At 42.5% G+C, this 13,091-nt stretch overlaps 1 protein-coding gene across 11 annotated transcripts in view; it reads right to left on the bottom strand.

The window, feature by feature from the left end:
* OCA2 (OCA2 melanosomal transmembrane protein) overlaps positions 1–13,091 on the bottom strand; it is a 193,714-nt gene that overhangs the window by 172,203 nt on the left and 8,420 nt on the right. For 7 of the 11 annotated variants that reach the window (XM_047772573.1, XM_047772571.1, XM_047772575.1 and 4 more), the window contains exon 2: positions 2,115–2,384. The exons of the other annotated variants lie outside the window; for them this stretch is intronic. In XM_047772573.1, the coding sequence (XP_047628529.1) occupies positions 2,115–2,362 (248 nt within the window). In that variant the 5' untranslated portion in view covers positions 2,363–2,384. The remainder of the gene's footprint in view (positions 1–2,114; positions 2,385–13,091) is intronic. 11 annotated transcript variants of the gene reach the window in all.

Raw genomic sequence — 13,091 nt, 5'->3', positions numbered from 1 at the left:
AGCCCTAAAAAGACATTAAGAAAAAAAAAAAGCCTAAAGTATCAAGGTCCAGGATTTCAAACTATATACTATTCCTGGCAGCCACAGGACAAATGGGGCACAGCAGGCCAAACACCTCTGCCTGCTCACACCTCTGCCTGCTTCCCTCCTGTTCAAAATGAGTAACAGATCAACGGGAAACTGAAAGGAGACTGCTCTCAGAGTTAAAAAAACATAAAATCCCAAATATCTTTTGGGCACAATATTAAGCAATCTATTTGTAGCCTCTCATAGAATTTTTGAGTTTTGTTCCTTCTCTTCATGAACCTATAACAGTTTATACATTTTATTTTATTTTTTGTCTTTTTAGGGCTGCACCCACAGCATATGGAGGTTCCCAGGCTAGGGGTCAAACTGGAGCTACAGCTGCCGGCCTATGCCACAGCCACAGCAATATCAGATCCAAGCAGCGTGTGTGACCTACACCACCGCTCATGGCAATCCGGATCCTTAATCCATTGAGCGAGGCCAGGGATCAAACCTGCATCCTCATGGATCATAGGTTTATTTTCGCTGCACCACAGCGGGAACTCCAGTTTATAAATTTTAAATTCAGGCTACAGAGTTGACTTTTTTGTGAACCTAATGGCTTCCATCTTGCCTAATCTATACATCTTATCACCCATAAGAACACTTGATCCTTTCATTTTTCTACTTATTTTCATGAAACAAAAAGGGAAAAATGCAATGAACCCTGAAGTAAGCTTTAGAAAGATATGCATTTGGGGCCACAAGATAACACCACACGTGCATTCCTGGGAACTGCATGCCATTTCAGGGGTTCAGCCAAGTGCCCCTGTAGGGGTGGGACCAGGCCCTCCACACTCACAGATGCTCACACCAAGCTAGTCCTGCTTCTAAGTGCTCACAGAACAGAGGCACTAGCCAAGGTTCACTCTTGCAAGGCTGTGGGCTGGGTTTCCTGGTTGCTGTGGCTCCCTCTTGTGAAGAAGCTCAGCAGGGAAAGGTGCATCTCAGGATGCTCTCCTCTGCGACCCAGCGTCCCTGCTTGTCTGTGGTGGGGTCCTCAGCCATAGCCATCGCCTCCTAGCTGCACTGACTTTTCAGCCCTGCATCCCTAGGGCTGACCCTTGGCCCTGCTTAGGGACATGCCCAGGTCAGCTCTCCAGACTCTCTACCTGCTTCCTATCATCCCTGGGGAAGGTGACATTTCTGGGCTCTGTCCTCACAACATGGGGACACAAAGGCTGACAGAGCTGCACGGGAGGTCTTCTTTTGCCCTCCAAGTTTCCTCTGATCCTCAGACAATGGCAGGTGCCTTCTGGCTCTCCTCCCCAAGCCCCAAGTATGCCCCACACTCTCCCTCTGGACCTCCTGTTCATAAAGCCCACAGTGAGTGTCCCCAGGTGGCCTCCTGGTGCACAGAAGGAATACGTGAGGTAAAGAACTTGGAAAATACTTCCTCTCCTGGTTGTCCAGACTCTCAACTCACTGCAACATCTTTTTCTGGAAATTAGAAATTCGTTAGTCTTTCATCCTTTCAGGACTGAATAACCAATATGTCCCAAAAAGGCACCATAGACACATTCTCATAGGATGCTACTTTTATGTATATTCATTGCTTTTACATTGTTAAAGCTTTTGTCAAAAGTTTTTAAAGTAAATCTAGATTTTTCTAATGTGAAAAACAATATTCAATCGATCTACTTAATGTATATATGGAATAAAACATGTTTTAAGTTACATACATATGCTTTAAAATCATATAAAACTTTCAGTACCTTAAATAATATAGTAAATGCCAAGGTTTAATTCTAAAAACTTGCTTTCTATTTTTAGAAAATTTTGGATTTATGTTAGCCACTTTTTCTATTTTTATTATCTTTTAGATTTATGTTAGCTACATTTTCTATTTTTATTATCTTTTGGATTTATGTTAGCCACATTTTAGAAACAGCATTCATTCAAAGGAAGCCAGGGAAGTAGTAATACTGGAAAGATTCTTGCACAATATCTGGAAATTTTTCTCACCAAAAAATGTGAGGAAACTATGCTCATGGAATTCTAATATTCATGAATTCCACATTTACAAGACAAAATTGCTTTAAACTCACCTCCGCTCCGTGAGGAATGGGCCAAAATCCTGGTCCATAGGAACCCAGCAGCTCTGCCCAGCAGCCCCACTGGGGTAGGGGCCCCGGGAGCCTGCCTTGCTGCCTCCCTGCTGTGGCCTGTGGTTGCTGCTGTCGAGTCCCACCAGCCCCAGACTTCCTAGGCCAGCACGGCTGGGGGCAGACGCCTGAGGGAGCTCCATCTCCAGCACGCCAGAGGTCGGCCTGCCTTCTCTGTTCTCTAGACGCATGTTTCTGTTGCCACTCTTCTCACTAGGGTCAGCCAGAAAGAAACCACTGTTGACAAAAAGCACACTGGGAATATCATGTGCACCTTGGGGAATTCGTACTACTGAATGGTACAGTAGAAAGACCCCATGAGGCCCTTTCCATCTTTCAGCACTCTAAGATCACATGGAAAACAGAGCACACTCATCGCCAAGGAGGCATGTGTCAGCATATTTCACACTAGCACAGACCTAACTGTTCAACCACACGGCATTAGTTAGGTCCATTGTGATCCATGCATAGTATGAAGTACTATACAAACATAAACATCCTCTAGAGTTATTGATATTGGGAAACATTTAAAATATGGCAAACACCAGTGAGTGAAATAAAATAAAAGAAATATAGCAGAATGTATTTCTTTTTACTTTATTTTTGTCTCCAGGCTAGGGGTTGAATGGGAACCGCAGCTGCAGGCCTATGCCTCAGCCACAGCAATACAGATTCAAGCCTCGTCTGCAACCTACAATGCAGCTTACAGCAATGCTGGATCCTTAACCCAATGAGCTAGGCCAAGGATCGAATCCACATCCTCACAGGCACTATGTCAGGTTCTTAACCTACTGAGCCACAGTGAGAACTCCTGGAATTATTTCTTGAAACAAATATGTACGGAGTATATACATAGAACAAAAGACGAAAAAGACACATCCTCCAGAATATGGATACCTCTAGTGGTGGAGATAAAGAAGACTGGGCTTTCTCTTTTGCCATTGTTTGTATTATGGCTCTAACAATTTTTGCATCTAGCAAATTAATACTTTTACAATGAGTAAATAATAATAATACCTATTATGAAGATGAGAAAAATCACTATACTTGCAAGGTTACAGTGTCCTACTTTGGGGATTATGTTTTAACCCATTGCCATTTTATTTGTTTACAGTCAGCAGCACCCCACCGCCCCATAAGACCTGAGGTTCGAGGCAGCATGGTGTGCTCTCAAAGGTTGCTATGAAGCCCCTCACTTCCCACAGGCTTCCTATAGCTGCTTGCCATATGGGTGCCAACATATCTGCTCATTTCATCAAGCAACGGCGAGAGTCTTCAGAGCAGGTCAACTAGCAAGGAAGACTTTCATATGCAGAACACAGTCACGATGTAATATGGTCCTAACCATCATCTCTGCCATATTCTATCAATGGGAAGCCAGTCACAGAGCCCACCCTCACTCAAGGGCAGGGTTTCATTACATAAGAGCATGAAGCCAGGCAGTGAGGATCATGGGGGCCACCCTGAAATCTATCGGGCAACCGTGGTAGGACCTCACGCTTGGCTTACCCTCTGTGTGCAGACAAGTGGCTAAAGAAGGCCATGAGAACTCTAGGTACTCTGATGGTCCCACCTGGCCTCCACGTGCAGGGTCACAGTGAGTCCTAGCATTGCCTAGAAATCCTGCTGCATCTCCAAAGGCAATTTGCACTCCCGCTCTCCTGCATGTCCTTAAATCCCCATCTAACTTCCCCCCATTCAGTCTCAGCCATTGACTTTTTCTTTTCCTTCCTTCACTGATGGGATCAGCCAGGGTCCAAGAAGGAAATGGAAGCTGTTATGAGCACATAACCCTAGAAGCTGGTTACATGGGAGGTGGACATGCCAAGAATCTAACCAGAGGCTGAAATCAGCAGCAGCAGGAGACCTCTACCTACAGCAGCTGAGGGGTGGAGAGAGAATGTGAGTGCAGAAGCCATGGGGGACATTTCTGGAAGGAGCTGGAGCCCCAGAAGAGACGCAACCTAAAGCAGGGTTGAACAGGGCAAAGTACTGGCCTCTCCCTTCCTCCTTTACCAACCCCCTCAGCAGACTCTCCCACGGGCCAAACTCAGCAGGAAGCTGTTAACCCAGGAAGCTGAGCCTGAGCCAGACACGGAGATTCAGAGTAGAGCATAGCAAGGGCAAGGAATGTCTCCAAGAGCAGTAAGGCCCAGGATCTGCACATTGACAAAATGAGGCAATGCGAAGAAAGTACCCAGCTTCCCAAGGCCATGCCTGCCTGTAACCCTATCAGGTACAGCAGAGCCCACCTGCTCTCACCTGCTCAGACTACTTTGTTAAAACTTTCTTCCTGGAGTTCCTGTCATGACACAGTGGTTAACGAATCCAACTAGGAATCATGAGGTTGTGGGTTCGATCCCTGGCCTTGCTCAGTGGGTTAAGGATCCGGCATTTCCGTGAGCTGTGGTGTAGGTTGCAGACGCAGCTCAGATCCCGCGTTGCTGTGGCTCTGGTGTAGGCCAGCGGCAACAGCTCCAATTAGACCCCTAGCCTGGGAACCTCCATATGCCATGGGAGCAGCCCTAGAAAAGGCAAAAAGACAAAAAAAAAAAAAACCACCAAAAACTCTCCTCCTTCTCTCCTGAATCATTCAGGCCAGCATGCAAACACACCGAACACTAAAAAGATACATCTCAGGACTTGTGCTCCCAGGAACATACAGTAGAATTGCTTTTCCCTCTTCCTCCTATTTTATATAAACCTGACTTTTTTTTTTTTTTTTTTTGTCTTTTTAGGACCACACCCACAGCATATGGAAATTCCCAGGCTAGGGGTCAAATTGGAGCTACAGCTGCCAGCCTACACCACAGCCACAGAAACGTGGGATCTGAGCTGTGTCTGCAACTACATCACAGCTCACAGCACCACCAGATCCTTGACCCAATGAGCAAAGCCCAGGATTGAATCTGAATCCTCATGGATACTACTCATGTTCATTACCACTGAGCCACAATGGGAACTCCTTAACTTGACATTTTATATAAAACAACTGTAAGAAGACTCTGAAAGGTGGACAGAAGAAAGACAAATTAGGGACCCAAGGAATTACACAGGGGTGAGACTGTGCCCCTGGGTTTTTATCATGTCTCATATATCCAAGGCAGGGTGCTGACGAAGTCAGCAACCTGGAAACACCAACAGATACAAACCTAAAATGTCCCAAGAAAAGCCTTCCCTCTCTAGCCAAAGGAACAGGAATGCAGCAGCCTAGTAGGATAGGAAATTTTTAAACAATAACTACTCAACTGCAGGCAAACACTTGATCCATATCTACCCAGACAGCAAAGGCCGAGTGGTAAGCCTAAACCCCCACCTTCACCAGACTGTAATAAGCGGCCCAGTCCCTGATCCCCACTTATGTAGTATCAAAGAAGACAGATAGGGAGCTGGGACATTCAGCTCTGCTGAGTTCTAGGAAGTCTCCCTCCTCCCTAGCATTCCCCCCTTCATTTGGTAGAGACCACAAGTAGGGAACCTGAACTTCACCCCCACCTTGCAGAAAGGGAAACCCCTTGTCCTCCTTGTTAAGGTGTCAGGAGGCCAGGAGGAAAGTTAGAACTTTCATTACTTCTCAGCATTAACAAGGGGGCTCCCTCCCAACTGTGTCCCTGGAGGCCACATGAGGAGCAGTGATAAGGTGCCTCCATCCCTTCCAGTTAGGATAGGACCAGCAGAGGCCCAGCAGGAATCCAGAACCCCCACAATCCCACCTAGAAATAATGGGGAATCCTTCCCTACCTTGATATCAACTGAAGCTAAGTGGGGAACTTAGGTTTCTAATCCCACCTGACAGCAATGAGACAGTACTAGACCCTTTTGCAGGAGTGGGGTCAGAAGAAACCAGCTAAACAGAAAGTTTAAGTAGGAATTAGAGTCTCATAATACTCCAAATGTACAAGTTTCAATCAAAATGACCTGTCACGGTGATAACCAAGAAAATCTCAACTTGAAAGAAAACAGATGAGAAGACACCAAGATGATAGGTATGTCAGAAAGAGCTGACAGAGTTTTAAGGCAGCCAAAGTGAAAAAGCTTCAAAAGCAGTAACAGACACAGTAGGAACAAATGAAAAAATAGAAAGTCTCAGCAAAGAAACAGAAAGCCTCAACAAAGAATAGCCAAATGGAACTGAAAAATACAACAGAAAAAATAAAATTCAATAGATGGACTCAACAGCAAAATGATGGGAACAGAAAAGAATCCATGAACTGGGTGATAGAACAGTAGAAATACCTAATATGAACAACAGAGGAAAAAATTAACAAACCCTTAAGAGACTTGTGGGGCTATTCCATTCATGTAATTGGAATCCCAGAAGGAGGAGTTACTGTTGTGGCTCAGCGGATTCATAACCCAACTAGTATCCATAAGGATGCAGGTACAGTCCTTAGCCTTGATCAATGGGTTAAAGGATCAGCATTGCCATGAGCTGCGGTATAGGTCGCAGATGAGACTCGGATCCCGTGTTGCTGTAGCTGTGGCATAGGCCAGCAGCTACAGCTCCTATTCAACCCCTAGCCTGGGAACCATCATATGCCACATGGGTGGCCCTAAAAAGCAAAAAAAAAAAAAAAAAAAAAAAAAAACAATAATAATAATAATAATAATAATCCCAGAAGGAGAAGAGAAATAGTATGTAACTGAGAAAGTATTTGAAGGAATAATGGCTAAAAAATGCCCCAAATTTGACAAAACACACATACCTACCAATGAAGATAAATGCAAAGAAATCTACACTAAGATATATTACTCAAACTTTTGAAAAACTGAAGACAAAGAAAAAAGCTTGAAACCAAGCAAGAGAAAAGCAATGATTATACCTATAGGGGAAAAAAAATCAAATACTAGAAACCATGGAGGCTGGAAAAAGTGGCATCATATTTTTCAAGTAATCAAAGGAAAGAACTGTCAACCCCAAATCCACTATCTACTGAAAACATCCCCAAGGAATATAAGGGAAATCAAGACTTTTTAAATTTTTTTTGCTTTTTAGGGCCGCACCCACAGCATATGAAAGTTTCCAGCCTAGGGGTCCAATCGGAACTGCAACTGCCAGCCTACATCATGGCCACAGTAACACAGGATCTGAGCCACATCTGTAACGTACACCACAGCTCACGGCAATGCCAGATCCCCTATCCACTGAGCAAGGCCAGGGATTGAACCTGCATCTTCATGGATGCTAGTCGGATTCATTCCTGCTGCGCCACAATGGGTACTCCCTCAAGACATTTTTAGATGGAGGAAAAAAAAACTAAGAGAATTTGTTGCCAGCAGACCTATCCTAAGAGAATGGCTAAAGAAAATTCTCTAAACAAAACAGGAAAGATAAGAGAAGAAATTCTGGAGCATCATGAAAGTAAAAAGAACAATGGAAACAGAAAAAATATGAGTAAATACATTTTCTTTCCACTCTGGAATTTTCCAAATTGTTTGATTTTTTGAAGCAAAAATTACAACACTTTCTGATGTGATTATCAATATATGTAGAAGAAATATTTAAGACAATTTATCACAAATTGGGGAGGTAAAAGGATGGAGAGGGAGGTAAGCATTCTAGATTTTACTCTGATAAAATGATTACAAGAGAACTGTGAGAAGAAATGTATATATAATTTAATACCTAGAGCGACCACTTTGAAAAGCTATAAAAATATATTCAAAAATACTATAGATCAAGAAAAGATTATAAAATATAGTCAAGTAACCCAAAGCCCCGACACATCAAAATTACACTAAATATAAGTGGTCTGAATACAACAATTAATGAAGTTTAGCAGAATATATTAAAAAACACAACTCAAGTATGTGCAGTCTATAAGAAATTCACTTCAAAAATAACTAAGATAAAAGAAAAAAGATGAATAAAGATATATTATTCAAGCATTAATCCAAAGAAAACATGAGTAGCTAAACTGATAAAAGATACAGTAGACTTCAGATCAAAGAAAATTACTGGGGACAGAGATGCTGTATAATGACAAACAGGTCAGTTTACCAAGAGAACAAAGAAATCTTAAACGTGTATGCACCAAACAGAGCTACAAAATATGTGATGGAAAACTGACAGAAATGAAAGGAGAAGCAGACATGTACTTCACCTCTCTCTCAGCAAATGATAGAACAAGACAGAAAACTGGCAAGAATATAGAATTGAACAACTGTAAACCAATCTACTGGATAATCTGGCCAACAACAGCAGAACATTTTTTAAATGCCCATAGAACATACATTAAGGCCATACACACCTTGAACCATAAAACAAACTTCAACAGATTCAAAAGAACTGAAATCATACAGTGTGTTATAAAGAGACAAGGGGGAGTTCCTATTGTGGCGCAATGGTTAACGAATCTGACTAGGAATCATGAGGTTGCGGGTTTGATCCCTGGCCTTGTTCAGTGGGTGAAGGACATGGCATTGCTATGAGCTGTGGTGTAGGTTGCAGATGAGGCTCAGATCTGGCATTGCTCTGTCTGTGGTGTAGGCTGGCAGCTGTGGCTCTGATTAGATCCCTAGGCTGGGAAACTCCATATGTGGCGGGTGCGGCCTAAAAAGAAACAAAACAAAACAAATTTGTAAATAATCCAGGAGTGAAAAATGAAGTCTCGAGGTAAATCAAAATTATAAAGAACTGAATTAAAATTAAAATATAACATATCAAAATTTGTGGAACACAGCTAAAGGAGTGATGTGAGGGAAATTTACAGCACTAAATGCTCATATTAACTAAGCTCTCATCTCAATAACTTAGGAAAAAAAGAGCAAAACAAACCCAAAGCAGACAAAAATAAGAAAGTAATAGGTATGAAAGCAAAAGTCAACAAAATAGAAAAACAGCAGAGAAAATCAATAAAACGAAGAACTGGTTATTGAAAAACCTCTAGTACAACTGACAGAGCAAAAAGTAAATACAAATTACCAACACAAGGAATGAAATGTGGAATATCACCACAGACCCCAGAGAAATCAAAAGGACACCCATAAGAAAAACCTGTAGTTAACATCATACTTAATGGTAAGAAAATCGAAAGCTTTCCTGAGAAGATCAGGCAAGGACTCTAATCTCACCATTCCCATTCAACATGGAAGTTCTAGCCAGGTGAACAGAGCGAGAAAAGGAAATAAAAGCATACAGAAGAGAAAGGAAGAGATAAACCTGTCTCAATTTGCAGATGGTATGGTTTTCTACATTAAAAAAAAAAAATCCTAAGGAACCTACAAAAAACTCATAGAACTAATAAGTGAGTTCAGCAAGGTCATTTCAAAATCTAATATTTCTACATAGTATCAAAGAACATGTTGATACCAAAATTAAAAACATAACACCATTGGGAATTCCCATTGTGGCTCAATAGAAACAAACCTGACTAATATCCATGAGGATGTGGGTTTGATCCCTGGCCTCGTTCGGTGGGTTAAGGGTCTGGCGTCTCCATGATCTGCAGTGTAATTCACAAACACCACTCAGATCTGGAATTGCTGTGGCTGTGGTATAGGCCAGCAGCTGCAGTTCTGATTGGACCCCTGGCCCGGGAACTTCCATATACCGGAACTGCAGCCCTAAAAAAGAAATAATAATAATAATAATAATACCATTTACAATTGCTAAAAAAATTAAAGATTTAGGTATACACCTAATAAAACATTTACTGGCTAATAAGCTGGAAACTACACAATGCTGATGAAAAAATTAAAGATCTAAATACATGGAGGAAAAAAAAGAGAGATCCCATTGTGGCACAGCAGAAATGAATCTGACTAGGAACAATGAGGTTGAGGATTTGATCCCTGGCCTCACTCAGTGGGTTAAGGTTGCCATGAGCTGTGGTGTAGGTTGCATACACAGCTCAGATCTGGCGTTGCTGTGGCAGTGGCGTAGGGTGGTGGCTACAGCTCCAAATGGACCCCCTAGTCTGGTAATCTCCATATGCTGCGGATGTGGCCCTAAAAAGACAATAAACAAACAAACAAACAAACAAATAAATAAACACATGGAGAGATATGGCAAGTTTATGGATTGGATGATTCAACACAGTCAAGATGTCAATGTTCCCAAAATTGAAATACAAGTTTAATTCAATGTCTATCAAAATTCCAGCAAGATTTTTTGTAGATATAAACAAGATTATTCTAAAATTTATACAGAAAAGCAAATGATTGAGAATAAGTAACACAATGGAAAAAAGAAGATTAATTATATTGTTAACATAATATACATTATGTTATATACATGATTAACATATTATATAATGTTATAGCTACAATAATCAAAAGGATGTGGTATGGACAGAGATATACACATAAGGATCAATGCAACAGAACAAACACCAAGAAATAGGCCCAGAAGGATTCTGACAAACATACAAAAGCAATTCCATGCAAGAAAGACAGCCTACTCAACAAACAGTGCTAGAGCAAATGGATATCCACAGGTGAAAGAAAGGAAGAAATACAGGAGGAAGGAAGGAAAGGAATGAGGGAGTAAGGGAGGAAGGAAGGAAGGGAGGGAGGGAAGGAGAGAACTTTAGCTTTGCCTTATGTGTTGCACGAAAGTTAATCCAAAATGGATCAAAGACTTAAATGTAAAACTATAAAAGTTTTAGAAATAGGAAAAAATCATCAGGATCTGGGGCTTGGCAAAGAGCCTTAAACTTAACACCAAAAACATGATCCATAAAACAAACAAAAACTGACAATTGAAATTCACCAAAATTGGAAGTTCGCATCATGGCTTAGCAGTAATGAAACTAACTAATATCCACGAGGACTAGGGTTTGATCACTGGCCTTGCTCAGTGGGTTAAGGATCTGGCATTGCTGTGAGCTGTGATGTAGTTCATAGATATGGCTCAGATCTGGCGTTACTGTAGCTATGGTGTAGCAGCAACTACAGCTCCAATTTGACCCCTAGCCTGTGAACTTCCATATGCTGTGGGTGCAGTCCTAAAAAGAAAAAAATAAAAGAAATTCACGAAAATTTAAAAATTTTGCTGTGTGAAAACTTGTTAGGAGGATGAAAAGACAAACTATATTCTGGTATAAAATATTTGCCAATCACATATACAAAAATGGACTAATATCCCTAACACACAAAGAACCCTCAACCTCAACAGTAAGGAAACAACTCATTAGAAAACAGGCAGAGGCATGAGGAGTCACTTCACTGAAGACCATATACAGATAACAAATAAGCACATGAGAAGATGTCCGTCTTCACACAGCCATTAGGAAAATGGAAATTAAAATTACAGTGACATATCACTGTACATCTATGAGAATGTCTAGAATTTAAAAATAGAGACAACAGCAAATGTAGGTGACCAGGCAGAGAATGGACCCCTCACACACTGCTGGAGGGAATGCAACATGATATAAACAGTCTCAAAAGCAAGTTGACCATTTCTTAGAGAAGAACTATCATAACCCCCTGAAACTGCACCCCCAGACAGTTATCTAAGAGAAATGAAACTTATTTTCACACAAACGCCCGTATATAAATGTTCATAGCAGCTCTATCCATAATAGGCCCAAACTGGAAACAACCCAGATGTCTGCCAACAGCTGTCAATGTCTGCATGGTTAGGAGGCAGGATCAAGATGGTGGAGTTGGAAGACCATGAGCTCACCTCTCCTCATGAATACATCAAAACTACAACTACATATAGAGAATCTCTCGCCGAGAAGAACCTGAAGACTAACAGAACAGCTCATCAACAACCAAGGATCTAAAGAAAGAAGCACACAGTCTGGTAGGAAGGAAGGAGAAGTGATCTAGTCAGGACCCACATGCCTAGCAGGGGACCCAGAGAGACAGGGGATCGCAGAGGCTAAGGGATATTCCCTAGGTAGTGATGATTTCAAGCCATGTAATTAGGTAACACAGTCCTGGGGTCTGACACTAGGAAGATGGGCCCACTTAGATGATTTTAAAACCAGTGGGGCTTATCAGAGGGCTGTGGGGAAATTATGACTCTGCTCGTAAAGAATGTATGTACTTGGAGTTCCCATCATGGCACAGGGGAAACGAATCTGACTAGGAACCATGAGGTTGGGGGTTCAAGCCCTGGCCTTGCTCAGTGGGTTAAGGATCTGGCGTTGCTGTGAGCTATGTGGTGTAGGTCACAGATGTGGCTCATATCCCACGTTGCTATGGCTCTGGTATAGGCCAGCAGCTACAGCTATGATTCGACCCCTAGCCTGGGAACCTCCATATGCCATGGGTATGGCCCTAAAAAAAACAAACAAAAAAAAAAGCATGTATGTACTTGCTGATAGAGACAGCAGACTTAAATGCCAGCACTTCTGCAGCATGACCCCAGCCCACACCAGAACTTGCTATAGTCCCTCCTACTCCAGCACTGTTCCCCTTAAGGCAGAGGCTGCCATTGCCATAAAAGGGCACATACTTGAAAGGAGCAGAGCCAGTGCAGGTACTGACCCTACTTCTAGCCAGGGCAAGAGCACCACTACCAGCCTGCATGCATGCATATACCAGGGAAGGAGTCAAGACAATTCAGAAGAGCTTCCCCAGCCCTCTGGCCTCGACTCTGCCTGTACTTAAGGGGCACATGGTGGAAAAAGGCAGAATCAGCTCAGAAGTGTAGCTCCAGGCCCTGTTCATGCCCCCAAACAAGACAGAGAATGTCATCACACCAAGGAGAAGCACAACTCCCTGAGGGCTCTACTCCAGCCTCTTGGGCCCTTGCCCAACCCTCAAAAGGGTGACAACTGCCACTGAAACTAGGAGTAGCCCCAAATGCCACCTGGTTCTAGCTCCAGCTTTTCTGACTCCATCCCTAATCCCAACCAAGGCAGTGGCTATCAGCACACCCCAGGGAAGAGGTGGCCTGTAGCCATATCAGATCCAGCTCTCCTACCAAAGCCACTGGGAACACAGAGGCTGCATAGGGACTCT

This window comes from Phacochoerus africanus, chromosome 3, assembly GCF_016906955.1.
Source record: "Phacochoerus africanus isolate WHEZ1 chromosome 3, ROS_Pafr_v1, whole genome shotgun sequence".
In the NCBI taxonomy this organism is placed as follows: Eukaryota; Metazoa; Chordata; class Mammalia; order Artiodactyla; family Suidae; genus Phacochoerus; species Phacochoerus africanus.
This window is presented reverse-complemented; position numbering and strand designations above follow the sequence as displayed.